A 19,291-nucleotide genomic window follows, 5' to 3' on the forward strand; every position below is an offset into this window, starting at 1 on the left:
TAGGATATGTTATATCACATTGTTTTTTTATAAGTAGGAAAACATAGTAGAGATGTTTTCTGAATTATAAATCCAAAATAAATATCCCAATTGTCATTCATATAGCCACTTTAAATAGACAATAGTGGAAAACATGTTGCTTAAGTACTGAATAAATGTAAGCCATAACCTTATCAAATTTTACAAAGTATGAATAAATTTAATACACAATGGTGAAAAAATTAAAAAATCTCATCTTAACTTCCCATCATACAATACCACATTTTTTGAGCATGCAATGCGATTTGGTTGCCTGGTTTTAAAAGGAGATACTTTTCAGAAGGCGGAAACTTCCAGCTGATGTACCGTTCTATTAGTATTTACTATTCCTAATGATGTACATCTTAGGAGAAGTGTGCTGACTGGGTACGCATAAACTGAGACAAGAAAGATCTTTAAAAACAATCAAACTTGTACTTTTTACCAGGATAGTTTCATTTTGTCTATAAGGAAATGAGTCTTGACAAAATTCTGTTATCTAAAGATAAACCATTACTATGGAAACAGAAGGTAAACACAATGATAATTTTAAAGAAATTTTTACAAACTCTCCTCTGCTAATATACAGTGCCTCTTCAGTCATGCAATGACTCATCAAAAAAACATGCCTTTGGCTGATGAGTTAAAGAGAACAATACAGGGTTTGAACATTTATACCATGGGAACAAAAAAATATACAGCAATCTTGTTCAAATTTATCCCTTCATGTGACTATTCCCAAATTCAAATAGTCTTAGTTTGATGACAAAAAGTTCTATGTGTAAGTAGCTAGATTCAAAGTTGAAGTACAAGAATAAAACATTTGAAAGATTTCAAAAAAACTGTATGATATTTTATACAAATGGATGAACAATTCTGGTGAACAACTATTGTCTGAAAATGACAAGCGTATTCTATTCTAAATTGTTGATCATCTAGTTATGTCAGGAACAGATTATCTCAATGTTAAGTGTCAGGGTCAAGATATTCATATTTCTAACATTTCAAAGTAAATACATGTACACAAGGACATGAACACGGACACAGACACAGAAAGCAATAAGGAACTTGCAATCCAGACTGATCATGCTCTGACGCAAAGGACTATGAGATTATCTGTGGTTATCGTATTACCTAATCTGGAGCTACCGATAAAATTAACTTCCCACAATTTTTAGGGTAACTATGAATTGATTATTTGTGGTTACAAAAAAATGTATCAACACTGTTTACAATACTAATTGATTAGTATTTATTATCATATTTCCCATGATGCAACATTCAACATGGTGGGTTTGCAAGTTCCCTATTACTATTATTTGATGACATACTATCAGCAAACCATCATATTATCAAAGTGATGGAACTATCAGACAGGAAAAGATGAAAGAGATAAATGATGAACACAGCTATGATACAACGACAAGATTCATCATTTTTTCTTCCATTTCTTTAGTAACTAAGTAAAAGGCACACTGGGTCTACTGTTGTCATGCCGATGACATCCTTATTGTAATGAAATTGATCCACAAAAAATGAACCACAATATCTAAATACCTTATTTCTTGCGTTCTACCTGCCATGATCCCATTCTAAAGTGCATGCACTCAAACTATTTTCCTGATATACTGAATTTCACAAGTATTACTCATTATTACATATGTACCAGCGATTTCTTGCACTGGTGCATGTGCATACTTCTAGTGGTATTTGCACTAGTGCAATACCAATAACATTACTGCATACTTGCATGCAAATGATATGCAAATGAGGTAGTTCCTTGTACAAGAACGTATCATTTTTACAGAAATTTGCCATTTCAGATAAACATATGTAATAATAACAAATAATATCAAATATAGAATGTGACAGATTCAGAACATTTGAATACTTCTACTAAACTGTAAGATACGTCATGCCGTTTCGCCCTCATCGGCCTTCTCTCTCCTGAATTTAATCTCGGTTGTGGTCTCATGCTAACGGCAACTTCACAAGAAAGGGGTTGACCGATGTGCGAGGGTGCTCCGTCACGGCATACCTTACAGACTATACTTCTACATCACCATTTTTTTTATTTCCTATTCATTTCATGAAAGTACTATTTACATCACACCTGAACAATAATATTTACATTCCCCTCTCTTGTGTACAAATGGTGAAAACATCTTTAACTGACAATTGAGAGAGACAACGGTTTATCAGTAACACATGTACATTGCCAGCCCTCTCACAAACTATAACAAAACTAACTTTTTAGATCTGCATATTATGTTCTGTAAGATATGACATGTAGAGCTGTCCTACCAACCACCTATCCCAACAAGGAGTCACTGATGAAATCATAAGTTTCTGCCAACATCTGGTATCTTAACAAGTGCAAACAACTGACAATTGTCACCATGACAACAACAAGTCCTAATCACAAGAGACAGAAAATGTATAACTTATTTGATTTCTAATTTGCATAATGACCTCCGTTTGAACTTCTAAATCACTAGTTCAAGGTGGTGCTTAAACCTTCTCATTTTTTCATCATAAACCTATATATAATGAATACCACTCCAGGAAATAAAAGTATTTTCATAAACTTTTGGGTTATAGAGTCATTTCATGATTTCACATCACATAATTTCCAGGAATAACGACATTTTGTCCACTTTGGGGTTGATTGTTTTATTTGCACAGGTGTCATGTATATATTTGTATATTATTGCATATGCATGTCTGCTGACTCCCATGAGGCAATACATGTCAATGGATAGAAACTACACTGGACAATGAATGAAAAACAAGTTTCAGCTCATTTTTTTCTTTGCAATCACAAGAAATGTAAGTGACATGAAGTCAGGAAATGACGTTCTCGAACCAAAAATTGACAAAAAATGTGGGATTTTCCCCTGTTGTTGATTTCATCTTCAATTATGCATAGATAGAAGCTGACAGTTGTTGGAGTCACACGAGATAAGATCAAACTATTTGGTTTCATTACAAAACATTCCTACGTGCAATCAATGATTTCGTCTGGTTTTTCTGAACTTTTCGGTATGCTAGGGAAATCATATATATCTGTCAAGTTGTGTGCCTGATGATAATCCCCTTCCTGGAAGAAGATTTCTACAGCTCTCTTGCGGCTGACATGACGGATAGCTTCTATTGCCATGAGTATTGCCTGAAATTGTACAAAATGTAGAAATAGTTTATTGGACTGTATACGTAAATTGTCCCATCATTTTTAAGGGTGTTACAAAGAGAAACAGAACTGCCCTATATAAAGAGGATTATGGCTAATCTATGCAAATGCGGGAAATTCAAACTGCTGTACAGAGTACTAGCTTCTGGGTCTTGTTTTCAGCATTTTTTCTGTGCTCTGAGAAACACAAGGTCATGTATCATGTACAAATTGTTTGTGAATGTCGTAGGATGGTAACCTGATACACAAATTAGTTGAAAAGGAATCTGTTTGTTTCATAGAATGAAAGAAACTTTCAAAATGAGACAAACTCCCCTTCAAACAGCTGTTTAGATTGTGTGTCACTCAGGATTATTCAAATATGCGGTATTTGCATGTGAACAACCCAGATAGGGAATGTTTATATTTTTGGTGATTACTTGCCAGTGAGTCATCACAAGTTCTCCACCCCTAAACATACAGTCAGTCATATGCAAAATAGGGTCCCAGGCCCAGGCAGTTGTACCTTTAAGTATAGGTGTCTTTAATATCATATATATATATATCTATTTACCTCTGGAATCCAGACTTCAGCTATGTAAGTAACACCAGATAAACCACCAGTCTTTTCTAATACATGCTCATCATACAGACTTTGTAGAAATCTGAATAACTCCTCTTGCTGTCAAGTACAAAACAAACAGAAAAGAAATTAAAATTAAATCATTGAAAATGAGATGCAACTAAAATGGTCTGCTCGTTTATACTAGCCATTATTGTGTAGCTGTGCTTCTATGACTTGACTCTGACTCTTTCACAGTTTATCACAGCCATACAACCGTGAGTGGGAATGCTGAGAAATGAGCAAGATGAAATTTAAATCAGAGAACTACAAAATAACATATCCAAGCATAGACCCTCCACCCACGGGTCTATGGTCCAAGCTATAAACTATACCACCAAGTGAATTACAATATAGGTTCTTATATCACGTTTGTCAAAGAAAATGCTTGGACTACTTCTAGCCTGCAGTTTTTATAGATATCAGCTTGGTTGAATTTGGGGCAGTCAAGAGTGTTTCTTGAGACAAAACTGTGTCAAAAATGGTCAATGTGAAGTAAGAATCCGAATTAAAGTCAAGACTACTAAAACGATAGTGGTCTGAGATCAGTGATATTATTTTGAATGGTTGGCTTGAAGTTTGTCATTTTTTCCAACTTAGCACCAAATCAGCTGTGATATCACCCATTCTTCATTACCATTGATGTCTGCATGGCTGCGAGACAGCAACAAGAGTTAGATCTGAGTTGAGGTGGAAGCACACCAATGCAAACAGGGCTAGGTGTATTGCCATGTTTGATTTATTTGTTTTGTGACCATTTTATCAACATTATGACAACAAAATCAATGCTAACCAACAAGGTCACCACTGAGGGCGCTGCATCCAGACAGAAGTACTCATCACCTTTCAGATTTATCATTCAGCACACAAGCACAGATCCAAAGTCTCTTACTACAAGATTACTGGATTCCCAACATTTAGTGACAACATCATGTAGACATTAGACTTGAATTTGAAATATATTTTACAAAAAAGTATTTCTTCTATACCTGATTTTCATCGATCATTGGACCAAATCCAGTGTGTTTTAATTCCTTCCTCCTAGAGTTAGGTCCATGCATGTAAATGTTATGTCTCTCATTTTGAACGATTCCATTGGCTACTCCGATCAGTTTGTCCTAAAAAATAGAAATGAGTTCAAGCATGATTTTATGTATTTGTTAACATAATAACATGTTTTACATCTTCCCTAGCAACACTTATAAGTTATATAGAAATGGAATTAAAATCTGGAGTTTATCTGCATGTATAGTCACTCTGGTTTTGTAAAACTACCACGTTCTTCATTTCCAAATTTTTGCAACCTCAAAAAATCTTAGAGAGAACATATATTTTGGCATGATGTAAATAGCATCCATCTTATGGATCATCAATGGCTACTTTTACATGCTGATCAATAACCTGTTTCATTTTTTTTTAAAAATGTAACTTTTTATCAACCTACCTTCACAATATCTTTTTTTGTAATGAAATCCAGAAGTTTCTGCATCTTTCGTTGACATGATGTACCCCTGTGTGAAACCAAAAAAGTCAAGTACCATTTAATGATATTGGTAATTCGGTTTAAATTTTTCATTTGATTTTAATTCCATTGTATACTGCCCTCTAGAGCTCATTCAGCACAAAGTCTCATGAGATAATACCAACTACCTAGTTTATTGTTAGTTTTCAAATTAAGAGTCAAGTTCTTATCAGTCTTGCATTTTATCCATTCATTCAAATAGTGAATTTCATAATTACTTGAAGAGATGTAGTGTCTTTTCTTGGTAGGAGGTTTAGCTGGTTATCAAGTCACTGCCACTCAAGGATCAAGATAATAATTTTGGTAGTAAATCAAATTTGTAAAGTTTCAAGGAGTATAAGTCTAATCCTATAGCCTTTGGAGTTTACTTATAAATTTTAGCCTAGCATAAGCGATTTCCTTCCTAAAAGACCAATAGGAATCTTTCTATGCAATACTGTTGTCATCTCACCTCCTTATTATTTTGGGATTTTTCTTTCCATTGGTAATTTTCCTACCCCGCTCATTTTCTTTCTCCATTTTCTTCTCCTCTTTACCCTGCTCCTCTTCATCTTCAGATGCATCCACAGTATCAGCAAAGAACGGAAGCACAGCTAAGGATGCAACATCATCTACTTCATCTTACACAACAAAGGAAAGAGGACCATTAAAGTTTCTAATTTGGTAAAATTTTGTTTCATGAATTATATGACTGATCAATGAGGAAAGTACTGTGTAAAATGTCTTGTATTTTCTAGATAATTTACTGTTAGCCGTGGTTCTCCACCAATACTGTGCCAGATTTCCCCATCCATTAATGAGAGGTTCTCTTCTATCTGCTAGATATGTAACACGGACAACATTACAGTTTGTGTAGTGAGTATAGATTTATAGACATTACATACCTTCTTTGAAATACTCCAATGGACTGGTCACTGTAACTGTCCCAAGTCCTGTAACACAAATAAATGGCAATAAACATTCACTAAGACACAGGCACAGACAGACACAGCCAGACACAAACACAGACACAGACACAGACACAGACACAGACACAGACACAGACACAGACACAGACACAGACACAGACACAGAAACACACATACATACATACATACATACAGACATACATACATACATACATACATACATACACACACACAGACATACATACATGCACAGATAGACACACATAGACACAGACAGACACACACACACACACACACACACACACACACACACACACACACACACACACACACACACACACACTTTGAAATAGTCATTATTGACACTTATGGGATTGCTACTTTGATCTGCTTCCAATAAAACATAACATCATATTAAATAAAACATTCTTGGGCAAATTTCCCCCCACTTATATAATTTTCTGCAAAATTGCATGTAAAACTCTACCTGTTTTCATTGTTTGAACACACCTCTTTTTTTTTAAATAGTCATTGACTGTTTGGACACAGTAAAGGAACATACCTCTTTTTCTAAAATAGTCGTCAACCATTTGGACACATTCAAGGAACAGTCCTGATGCTGGATGTTTCATATTAGAGCCAAGTGCCTACAGATACAAAATGTCAAAGTCTTGAAATGTGATGATTTTGTAGTTTTGTATTTCTTTCCTTTTCTAAAATTGTAACTGTAATAAATACACCTTGATGCAAAGAAAGTTGGAAAGAGATATGTTGGTATTAGCAATCTTTAAGACTGACTGAGATAATAGTAGCCAACAAAAAAAACATGGCAGTATATTACACCAGGGCTACAAAAGTAAGGGTCTGAAACTTCCATTGTTTTGTTTGGAAGCTCTCAACAGGTAACAGACCAAGTCCTGTGAGAAAATGCATGAAAAAAGCAGAAAATGTACCTTTGCATTAACATTAATATGTACCTGAAAATAGGACTTATATCTAAAATGGCTGAAAGATATTTAATTGATAGCGACAGGAAATAATTTCCTCTTGATTCTGGTATTATATTTAGAGGTGGTGGGGGGCAGATTGTAAAATATAAAGCCTGTTGAAATATAATTTCCTCTTTTCCCTTTCTTCCTAGAGTCTATGTAACTCATTTGAATATTGATGAGTCCTAATAGAACTAAGTATACAAATATACTTACAATGTATGTCTCTCTGTCAGGACAGTTGAACAGTTTCAGATTTTTTATATTTACAGAAATCCTGTGAACATAATAGAAATTTACTACAGTTATTTGAAAAAATATTACACTGGCACAAAAAATGTGTAGAAATCCACCCTTCCTATGATTCATTTAAAACCAATAAATTCTGAATACAAGACATTTAACAGTCAGAACCTACCCTCTAATCTTTGTCTGTGGATATCCAATAAAGTACACCGATGCCTTGTGCTTCTTTTTCTGCAAAGATTTGATCTAAAAGTGGGGAAAATAAGCACAAATTAGATTGTATTAGACAAATATAATCCTAAACTTGTACATCTAAAAAGTGTGCGCTATAAACATTGCAGTCTTTTTAAAGTGGGATCAGACTACTTCTTAGCACAGCAAGGAATGCATGTACAAGATTACAATATACTGACTTCAACTCTAACATTGTATTTTGCTAAGATTTGAGAATCTTGGTATTAGAGAAGGAAATCTGGTAATATTTGCAATGGCTAAAGGTTAGTACCATAATTATGTTGGGGAAACCCAGTAAAATAGCTGGGAAACTCAGGTAGAATTTACCTAGTTACAGTCCCTAACAAAAATACTGTATAACACAATCATAATTGTTGATTGAAGAGTTCATAAGCAATTTATATATGGAGATATATCTTCTTATATTTGTGATGAGTTTACAGCATGTTACAGGTTAGTGTTCACTGGCTCTGTTTGATACAACCACACAGAAACCAATAAGAAACTGTACATGCTACAGCCTACACTTTTTGATACAGCACTCATAGTTTGAGATGTTATACAAGTTCACATCGTAGCTTGTATAAAATTTTGAAACACGATTCATTAATTTGTCTTACAAACAACCAAACGATAGGCCTTTAATAAACTCACTTACAGCAATACCATCCAAATCTTCACACCAATTCAACAGACAAATAAAACAGTAAATAAATTCCTGTATGTATTTAATAAATCATCCATGTCATTCACACAGTTATTAGCAGAATAATTATATGAATCAACTTACAATAGCTGGCCAAGATGGCCACTTGCCCAACTTTGCCCAAACAATGTCTTCTGATTTAAAGGAGTGAGCTGGAACAAAAAAAAAAGAAAAGGTTTATTTTTCATAGTCCATATAATGTCTTCTGACTTAAAGGGGAACACGCCATTCCATGAAATATAGATATTTTCATAAACTATGGGTTCTGTGTTCTGGAGAGTCATTTCATGATGTAATATAATCTATAATTACTTGCAAATTTCAGAGAAACATCAAGTTGATCTTGTGGCTTTATAGGAGCGCTTTACTGTGGGACATTGCATCATGGGAGTCAGCAGAAATAATATATTCATGGTTGGGCAATGGATATTCTTGATTCCTGAGTGCTTATTCCCTTCAGTGTAAACACTTCTCATATTCTCTGTGCAACCATGAATATATTATTTCTACTGACCCATAGTAAAGATACCCTATAAAAGTACAAGATCAACTTGATGTTTCTCTGAAATTGCAAGTAATTGTAGGTGATGTAAAATCATGAAATGACTCCAGAACCCATAGTTTATGGAAATACCTTTATTTCCTGGAGTGGTGTTCCCCTTTAAACTTCAGTGGTTGTCTGCTAGGCATGTCTAGAAGTTCTTTTTCTTTATTGACAAACACGATATTTTACATTGAGATCTAAATGTCAGCTTTTACCCATCTCAGCTTCCAAACACCATGTTTGGCTAATGCCAATGTTAACATGTGAGATGAAAAAGTCCATTGTAAAGAATGTAAACTTCTGCTCAGAAATGCAGTTTTGTAGGAGTATTCTAAGTTAATGTCTAGGGATTTATAGCATGGTACCTTGAGGCATGTGTTTGTGAATTGAATAACTAAATGTGTTGAAATAAAAAATTTTTGTTGTAAATATCATAAAAGTGGGGTAAGCAACTAACATTGCTTTGTTGTACAGTTTACTTCAGAGTGTCACTTTTGATTTAAGGCTTTTACCTGCTTTTGGTCCACTGGAGGGAGTACTGAAGACATCTGGAAGATCATCATCATCATCGTCGTCATCTTCATCACTACTACTTAATGATGATGAGTGAGTGGTAGTGTCATCACATAAATCTCTATCACAGTACTCTGGTACTTGTTTTGACCTGACAATATCATATGAGAGCAAAGAAAAGCAGAATTATTCCTGTACAAGCTTAACCTAGCTGTAACAGGCACATTTTTTGAAAATGTTTTGTTAGGTACTTGTGACATTGTACACCACGATTGCACCACCTATGGGTAAACATATTTTTTTATAACTGTATACACGATTTTTGGGTTCCACACCCAACAACAAGCGCCCTCAACGGTAATCACAATTCAACCTGTTTATGTACTACTTATGGATAATATTGACCAATGATTAACATGCACAATGTCTAATTATCGGTATTGTAATAATTTTCAGTGAATATATAGTGGCTGTCTGATTGAAAAATGATACTCCAGTTACAACTAGTACAGTTTTTACATGGTGACAGATTCAAAACCGAGCTGTGTCATGATATTTAAACTTGCCAGTTTTCTACCTACAGATAATATAGACCACTAATTAACGAATACAATGTCTTTTTATAAGTAATTGACCAGTGACTATATCTTTTTTTTTTTTTTAATTTTTAATTTATTTCCAAAACAACTATATCTTTGACTATTTGATGAACAAAATGTCCAGTTGCAGCTAGTGTAAATTCTGAACGTTTTGACTCAAACTTTGAGCACTGTTGAACCAATGGCATTGACAAATATTGTTGTGATGTACAACAGCCATGGTATAATATTATATAAATACTCTATTTTTAGTTCAAAAGTTGTGGGTGGTATGATTAATAGGCAGTCTTAGGACTTGTTTTCCGATGTAGAAACCTTAACAATACAGTTTGAGGTGACTTCGTGACTCACTTCTGATAACACACGCATTGAGTATTCAGTTCTTTTGTTGCATTAAGATTGAGTTTCTGGGTCTTCTTTATTTATCAATTACTTTCTACACAGACCGACCACCTACAGGCCTATGCTTTCTACAATCACTTCTATCCCTTTAATTATCAATTGCTATACAACCAACATTAGAATAATAATAATAATGAGAATGATAAACTTTCATGGCTGCCCACACAAGAGATCTTAAATTAGTAAGGTTTGAACAATTTCTAATCATTAGTAAATAGTATTCCATGGTTACAGCTGACCAAATGAGAACTTGCGTAAGATATATTCACCTAGTCAGAATAGCTTGTTATACAACCAAGGGTTTTCAATTGCTCAACGCTCACAAGTATCATTGGTGGCCTGTTCAGGTTGACAAAGTTTGTCAAACTTTCTGCTACATCATCTCTATGACCATGTCATTGCTACTACACCTCCTACAGGTAGCAGTAAAGCCAGCAAACAGTCAATTCGACAAAGTCTGTTCACCTCAACAACTGAAACATTACTTGTAACACAGACAACTAATTGTAAGTAATTAGAACACTTGGTTTTGTACCAAGAACTAAATTTATTACTAAGCGTTTTTGTTTGTTTGTTTGTTTGTTTGTTTGTTTGTTGTTGTTTTGTTTTTTTTTTTGGGGGGGGGGACATCCAGCAGAGCCCTGACAGTTGACTCTTCAGTTCCATATTGTATCTGATATAGTTTCTTTGTCACCTTAAAACCTGATTTAAGAAGCTCTGTCAGCCAATACTCTTAAAAGGGCAATGCCCCTCAGAAGCTCTCTGTCAGCCAATACTCTTAAAAGGGCAATGCCCCTCAGAAGCTCTCTGTCAGCCAATACTCTTAAAAGGGCAATGCCCCTCAGAAGCTCTCTGTCAGCCAATACTCTTAAAAGGGCAATGCCCCTCAGAAGCTCTCTGTCAGCCAATACTCTTAAAAGGGCAATGCCCCTAAGAAGCTCTGTCAGCCAATACTCTTAAAAGGGCAGTGGCCCTCAGAAGCTCTCTGTCAGCCAATACTCTTAAAAGGGCAATGCCCCTCAGAAGCTCTCTGTCAGCCAATACTCTTAAAAGGGCAATGCCCCTCAGAAGCTCTCTGTCAGCCAATACTCTTAAAAGGGCAATGCCCTTCAGAAGCTCTCTGTCAGCCAATACTCTTAAAAGGGCAATGCCCCTCAGAAGCTCTCTGTCAGCCAATACTCTTAAAAGGGCAATGCCCCTCAGAAGCTCTCTGTCAGCCAATACTCTTAAAAGGGCAATGCCCCTCAGAAGCTCTCTGTCAGCCAATACTCTTAAAAGGGCAATGCCCCTCAGAAGCTCTCTGTCAGTCAATACTCTTAAAAGGGCAATGCCCCTCAGAAGCTCTCTGTCAGCCAATACTCTTAAAAGGGCAATGCCCTTCAGAAGCTCTCTGTCAGCCAATACTCTTAAAAGGGCAATGCCCCTCAGAAGCTCTCTGTCAGCCAATACTCTTAAAAGGGCAATGCCCCTCAGAAGCTCTCTGTCAGCCAATACTCTTAAAAGGGCAATGCCCCTCAGAAGCTCTCTGTCAGTCAATACTCTTAAAAGGGCAATGCCCCTCAGAAGCTCTCTGTCAGCCAATACTCTTAAAAGGGCAATGCCCTTCAGAAGCTCTCTGTCAGCCAATACTCTTAAAAGGGCAATGCCCCTCAGAAGCTCTCTGTCAGCCAATACTCTTAAAAGGGCAATGCCCCTCAGAAGCTCTCTGTCAGCCAATACTCTTAAAAGGGCAATGCCCCTCAGAAGCTCTCTGTCAGCCAATACTCTTAAAAGGGCAGTGCCCCTCAGAAGCTCTCTGTCAGCCAATACTCTTAAAAGGGCAATGCCTCTCAGAAGCTCTCTGTCAGCCAATACTCTTAAAAGGGCAATGCCCCTCAGAAGCTCTTTGTCAGCCAATACTCTTAAAAGGGCAATGCCCCTCAGAAGCTCTCTGTCAGCCAATACTCTTAAAAGGGCAATGCCCCTCAGAAGCTCTCTGTCAGCCAACACTCTTAAAAGGGCAGTGGCCCTCAGAAGCTCTCTGTCAGCCAACACTCTTAAAAGGGCAATGCCCCTCAGAAGCTCTCTGTCAGCCAACACTCTTAAAAGGGCAGTGGCCCTCAGAAGCTCTCTGACAGCCAACACTCTTAAAAGGGCAATGCCCCTCAGAAGCTCCCTGTCAGCCAATACTCTTAAAAGGGCAGTGGCCCTCAGAAGCTCTCTGACAGCCAACACTCTTAAAAGGGCAATGCCCCTCAGAAGCTCTCTGTCAGCCAATACTCTTAAAAGGGCAATGCCCCTCAGAAGCTCTCTGACAGCCAACACTCTTAAAAGGGCAATGCCCCTCAGAAGCTCTCTGACAGCCAATACTCTTAAAAGGGCAGTGCCCCTCAGAAGCTCTCTGACAGCCAACACTCTTAAAAGGGCAATGTCCCTCAGAAGCTCTCTATCAGCCAATACTCTTAAAAGGGCAATGCCCCTCAGAAGCTCTCTGTCAGCCAATACTCTTAAAAGGGCAGTGCCCCTCAGAAGCTCTCTGTCAGCCAATACTCTTAAAAGGGCAATGCCTCTCAGAAGCTCTCTGTCAGCCAATACTCTTAAAAGGGCAATGCCCCTCAGAAGCTCTCTGTCAGCCAACACTCTTAAAAGGGCAGTGGCCCTCAGAAGCTCTCTGTCAGCCAACACTCTTAAAAGGGCAATGCCCCTCAGAAGCTCTCTGTCAGCCAACACTCTTAAAAGGGCAGTGGCCCTCAGAAGCTCTCTGACAGCCAACACTCTTAAAAGGGCAATGCCCCTCAGAAGCTCCCTGTCAGCCAATACTCTTAAAAGGGCAGTGGCCCTCAGAAGCTCTCTGACAGCCAACACTCTTAAAAGGGCAATGCCCCTCAGAAGCTCTCTGTCAGCCAATACTCTTAAAAGGGCAATGCCCCTCAGAAGCTCTCTGACAGCCAACACTCTTAAAAGGGCAATGCCCCTCAGAAGCTCTCTGACAGCCAATACTCTTAAAAGGGCAGTGCCCCTCAGAAGCTCTCTGACAGCCAACACTCTTAAAAGGGCAATGTCCCTCAGAAGCTCTCTATCAGCCAATACTCTTAAAAGGGCAATGCCCCTCAGAAGCTCTCTGACAGCCAACACTCTTAAAAGGGCAATGCCCCTGAGAGGAGGATATGCAAATAGCATAAATAGTAGAACACATAAATATTCATGATTGTTTTATTTCAAGGTAATAAGCACTTAGGAGCCATGAATATTCATATCCTCCTATTGCATATGAATGTCTACTGACTCCAATGAGCCTGAGGCAATAATGAAGACTGACATTGAACAATGACTTCGGAAAAATTTCAACTCAGATTTTCTCAGCCAACGCGTGTAATGTGAGTGATGTAAAATAATTAAACAATTCTCCAGAACCCAAAGTTACAAATATATCTTCATTTTTGGGACCAGTGTTCTCCTTTAAGATCAATATATCTCAAATAATTTTCATACTTGATATTGTAAGATAATAAATTCTTAAATTATTTACTAAATATGAAATTAGCAAACTTAACTTACATCTTCTTTCCTACCGACACTGTGGTTTTGTCTTTTAGATGTACGTTAAAAGCTGAAATAAAACAAAATGATAACATTAATTTCAAAACAATTATGTTTGTCATAGTTTCCTTATTTATGATAAACTCCACATTTGTTGATTTTGATGATATGACTTTTTACATGAACCAAACCTAGACTAGAAGCTTTGGTATACGTACACTCACATACATTAAGGTGCATACATTGAAAAATTATGAAAAGTTCTGATATCAATATTCTTGGTCATTCATGTGGAAACATTTTTTGTCAAAGAGAAGTGAAATAGGTAGACAGTTGATTGAGTGGTAATATTTGGCTGCTGGGCCTGATGTTTATTTTGTTATTGCATGCAGGCACTTTGCTAGCATGCTCAAATTGGGCATGTTGTATAGGTTTTGACAGGACAGTTTTTAGTGACATGGTCAGAATCTTGTCCCATACTCTGTCTGTAAGTAAGACTATTGTCAGAATCTTGTCCCATACTCTGTCTGTAAGTAAGACTATTATCAGAATCTTGTCCCATACTCTGTCTGCAAGCAAGACTATTGTCAGAATCTAGTCCTAAACTCTGTCCGCCAGAATCAACAACTGCAGACAATTTACTTTTTATTCCCAAAGCTCTTGTTGCTACACAAGAACATGTCAAATATACAACCAGGTGACATAAATGTCAAAGAACACCTGCATACCACATACAAAATGTGTTTACCAAATCGACTATTTGTTGTTAACTAGAAGTTTGTCAGTTCTCTTGTCATGTCTATCAAATAGTACACAGTAAGACAAAGTCACTGAATCATTTTTAAGGCCAGAGTTTCAATCCCAGGTTCTCACATTAGTGTTATCTTATCAGTGGAGCCATGAGGATTACATAGGATCATTCTTTTGTTCTGAACTAACTTTTTTCTATAGTTTTGTCAGACAACTGGTCTTCACACCTAAAGTTAAATCCTTTTTCAAAGTGGGCCTTTAAGCTTTCAAACATTTATCAACTTATAACAGTCACACTCAAGAGTTATGGAGTTCTATAACAGTCACACTCATGAGTCACGGAGTTCTGTAACAGTCACACTCATGAGTTATGGAGTTCTATTAATAGTCACACTCACGAGTTATGGAGTTCTATAATAGTCACACTCATGAGTCACGGAGTTCTGTAACAGTCACACTCACGAGTTATGGAGTTCTATAATAATCTTACCAGTCATAAAAATACAACACAATGATAATCTTTAATCCAAATAAATTCAGAAATTTGTTGAATGGAACACAGAACAGCATCCTGGTGCCCTAGTGTTGTTGAAGTTGGAGGAAACCAGAGTACCTGACGAAAACCTGCTGTGTTATTTTGACAGGGTCACATCGAGTATCATCCATATTACACACAGACCTGGTACGTTAATCAAACCCAACCGACACCGAGTGGGTTCGAATCCAGACTGTAGTGGTAAGAGGCATACAAGCTAACCGCTTGGCCACTGACAACCCGATATATCATACTAGATAGATGTGAAATGGTTTATAGTATGCAATCCTTACTGGTATGTATTGACAATTAAGAGTCAATCAAATTAACTTACCTTCACTTAAGTCTATACTGCTGGGTTCCGTGATCATATCTGGAGAATTATCAAAGTCAAATTTGGGGAATGGTGGTATTGAAACTACAGATCTATTCCTATTTCCAGACTTCATCTTTTTTGCATCATTTTTAATTGCTTTCTTCTTACAAACAGGTATTGTGGTAGTTCTTTTTGTTCCCCTCTCAGCTGGCAAGACTGTTTCTACTGAGCCATTTACTGTATTTGTCTTTCTCGTGTCATCATGTGTGCTGTCCTTTGAAACTTTTCCTCTTGAACAACTTGAAGATCTTGCTGTCTTTTTCCTGGATATCACACTTTTTCCACGTTTTTTTGACTCACTTTCTGTCAGATGTTTACTAGATGTATGATGTGTATTGTTTACTGATGTGTTTACATCTGTTTGTACTCTAACTCTCTTATTCTTCACAACCTTGTCTTTTCCTTTACAAACTTCTGGTAACTTGTCAGGTGTGATTTTCTTGGTGTCGTCTGGTGTTTTTGTTGGTTTTCTTAATCTTTTAGCAGTTTCTCCAGACTCACATTCAGTTTCCCCCGACTTTCTTTTCCTTCTCACTGCGGTCTTTTTCACGGGGGTGTTTTTAAGATTTGTGCCATCTTCTTGAGTACTATTCTTTACATCACATTCTGTAACCACTAACTTTCTTTTCCCTCTTAGGGGGGTCTTTTTTAAATTTTCAATCATAGGACTACCATCTCCCACAGCACTTTTCTCTTTTTCATCTTCCAAGCCCTCTAACTTTCTCCTTCCTCTGACTGGGGTTTTTCTTCGACACTCTGTCAAAGAACTCCCATTTCTCTGGTCTGTTGTTTTGGCCTTTCTTTTCCCTCTAACTGGAGTCTTGTTTTGACTTACAGTTTCAAAGCTTTCATTATCTATGGTATTTTCCCCTCTAACTGGGGTCTTTTTTTGACTTACAGTTTCAGAACTTTTGTTTTCCATGACAGGTTTCTCTCTCACAGGGGTCTTTTTTAGAATTACAATCTCAGAGCTTTCATTATCCATGGTATTAACAGAACCTTCTTTTTCCCCTGGTAGTTTCTGCTTTGGTTGTCTCTTTGATACACATATTAACTGCTTTGATAAATCCTCAATGGAAGGACTAGGAACACTTACATTAGTGTTATTTTCTGACTGTTGCCGGCATCTTGTTGTTGTTCTAGTGTTAATATTTTGTGTGTTTTCTTCTATTAATTCAGTTGTGTGTACATTTGCACTCTTACTAGCATCTGTGTTTATCACTGTGGTGTCATTAGTGTCTGAAGGAACACATGGTTCCACCACATTTGTTTTCAATGCCAGAACTGTATGATCATCATTGTCATCATCATCATCATCATCTCTGGGCATGTCATGCGTGACAGTCTGTGTGGTAGACGATGGACTGCTACCTTCCTCCATTACTGTACTATCATAGGAAATATTTGCTACATGTATGTAGCTTCAATTCCAAGTTCTGTTGAAAGGAAACAAAATATATTTTAAAAATAGACAATGACTGTTTGCTTTTTGGTCTCGAAATAGCATGGCAACACCAATTGAAATCTATCACCGTCATTCATCAATACACATACACACACACACAAACACACACATACATTTATGGATATTGGATTATCTGACCAGTATGTTCGCACAAATAGATTAAAGCAGCGTTTTGTACCAAGGTCAAGCCATCTATTGAATCAGTAGCAGCCTGTCATGTTTATGTATATGTATGTAGGTAATTAAGTAAGTTGAATTAGTCTGTGTGTTCCTTTCTTCCCCCCTGCCAATGCACATCGAATTTCATATAAATTTAGCAGGACAATAAAGTTAGTATATAATATAATATAAATAATTATCATATACACACTGCACACACACACACACACACACATGCACGCACACACATGTGCATGCGCGCATACGCATGCAAACTTACATAAAATGCAGATATTGGTATGAAAATTATATATTCAATATTATATGTTCTTACTTGTGGATCATTGAATTACTTTAACAATACACTGCTGGAAGTGTTCGCTCTAAATTCTAAAAACTCTAGAAATTCCACAGGGAGCAGGAATTATGTATATGCTAAGATTTGCACTGTTATCATTCTAATTTCTTTTTTCTTCTTTTGTTAATACAGAATGAATGAAGTGTGATAAAGCAATTAACACCTTTATGTGCACACTTAGTAAACTAGCTGTTAACAGTTAAAAAGATAAGCATTGCTAAGAGATAACACTCAACATTTTATTTATCATCTTTTTTTTTTATCATAATCTAGAAAAAGTAGGTAAGTCTTCACATATATTTTTCCTGAACCCTCAGAATACATGTACACCAATAGCACAAACTCAAATGACAAAACAAAGTAAATATTACTGTGCAATAGTAATGTCAGTGAGATCTCTTGACTACAGAGAACTCACTCAAGCTATATGAAACCATATAATACAAACTTGACCCCTGATTTAATCATAGAGGTATAGTCCTTCTACTGCCATGGTTTAACCATGAATGTATATAGTGGTTTAACTAAACCTGGTTTTTATACTTCATTAATTATCTGCTGTAGATTCAGTTTATAGATTAGATTATTATTTCAGTAAATCAACAAGATCGACAGAACTTATACTGATTGTGGGTTTGTTGTTTGTGTTTTTCAAAGCTTTTTAAAATTTTTTATCGTGCTGGAGTTTGCACTCAAAAAATAACGTTTACACAAAATCAAAACTAACGCTACAATTACTGCAGCTATCCAGCAAGTAGCCCTTCGTGCAGAGGGGGTAAGTCGGGACTCGATTCTGACAATGTCCCTTTCCTTCTCCTTTACAATGTAATAAACAGATATAGGGACAATGGCGACATGTTAGAATCAAGTCCGAACTCCGTCTGCTGTAAACCATGGACGGCTGCAACGTCTACATGTAACGTTACACTGAATAAAAATACCCCATACGAAATCAAACCATCTCCCACACCAATAACCAGTATAGAACACAGAGCTACAAAACATAAACTTATAGCAAACTTACAGGCCAATACTCTACAACAAGGAAATGTGTGTAGTTTAGGACGCCAACTACTATTTTAACATAACAGCGCCATCTACCTTGCTTTGTCACCATAAAACATCCGAATGTATAAGTTTTGTCAAAGATTATTTTCAATACTTACCTCATCGAAACTCTGTAACAGTCCGAGTGGATTGCATAACAAATATAGTGACTGAAACCTTGACTTTGTCGTACAATTTCAAAACATGACGGAGTGTTGTGGATGATGCGATGGCGTCATCACTACGCTTCTTGTTTTAGCTTCCGGGTCAGAGCGCTGCTCCATTCTACATTTCCCAACAGCAGTGGATATAACTGGCATGTCGTATAGCAGATATCAATTGATCAGTAAAAGTAGTTTTAATTGTGTGTGAAATTATCTTTCCGACTAATTAAGCCATGAAGGGGGAAAATAAGAGTCCATGCCGAAGGGTGTTACAAAATTAGCACTATATAAAAGTCAATGTTATCACCCACAAAAAATGGTACAATCCCCAGGGCTGAAATGACTTATCACATGTCATGTCTGATTTCAAAGGGATTCCCCGCGAGTTGAGTCAGCTTTATTCGTGGCAGGATATACAGTTATCAACTGGTCGCTTTGTTTAGAAT

At 36.7% G+C, this 19,291-nt stretch overlaps 1 protein-coding gene across 1 annotated transcript; it reads right to left on the reverse strand.

Annotated features, from left to right (window-relative positions):
* Window positions 1-55: 55 nt before the first annotated feature.
* LOC144443080 (uncharacterized) lies at window positions 56-18,916 on the reverse strand. Its single transcript, XM_078132453.1, has 16 exons — window positions 18,801-18,916; window positions 15,611-17,088; window positions 14,010-14,061; window positions 11,427-13,605; window positions 10,038-10,048; window positions 9,471-9,622; window positions 8,499-8,566; window positions 7,647-7,720; window positions 7,445-7,505; window positions 6,802-6,886; window positions 6,216-6,263; window positions 5,783-5,951; window positions 5,254-5,320; window positions 4,799-4,927; window positions 3,762-3,869; window positions 56-3,187 (listed from the first exon to the last, which is right to left on the reverse strand). Exons 2-16 carry the CDS (start codon window positions 17,031-17,033, stop codon window positions 3,017-3,019), a joined length of 4,797 nt encoding a protein of 1,598 aa, XP_077988579.1. The 5' UTR covers window positions 17,034-17,088; window positions 18,801-18,916; the 3' UTR covers window positions 56-3,016.
* Between the last annotated feature and the right edge of the window lie 375 nt (window positions 18,917-19,291).

Source organism: Glandiceps talaboti, chromosome 12 (genome assembly GCF_964340395.1).
Source record: "Glandiceps talaboti chromosome 12, keGlaTala1.1, whole genome shotgun sequence".
Classification (NCBI taxonomy): domain Eukaryota; kingdom Metazoa; phylum Hemichordata; class Enteropneusta; family Spengelidae; genus Glandiceps; species Glandiceps talaboti.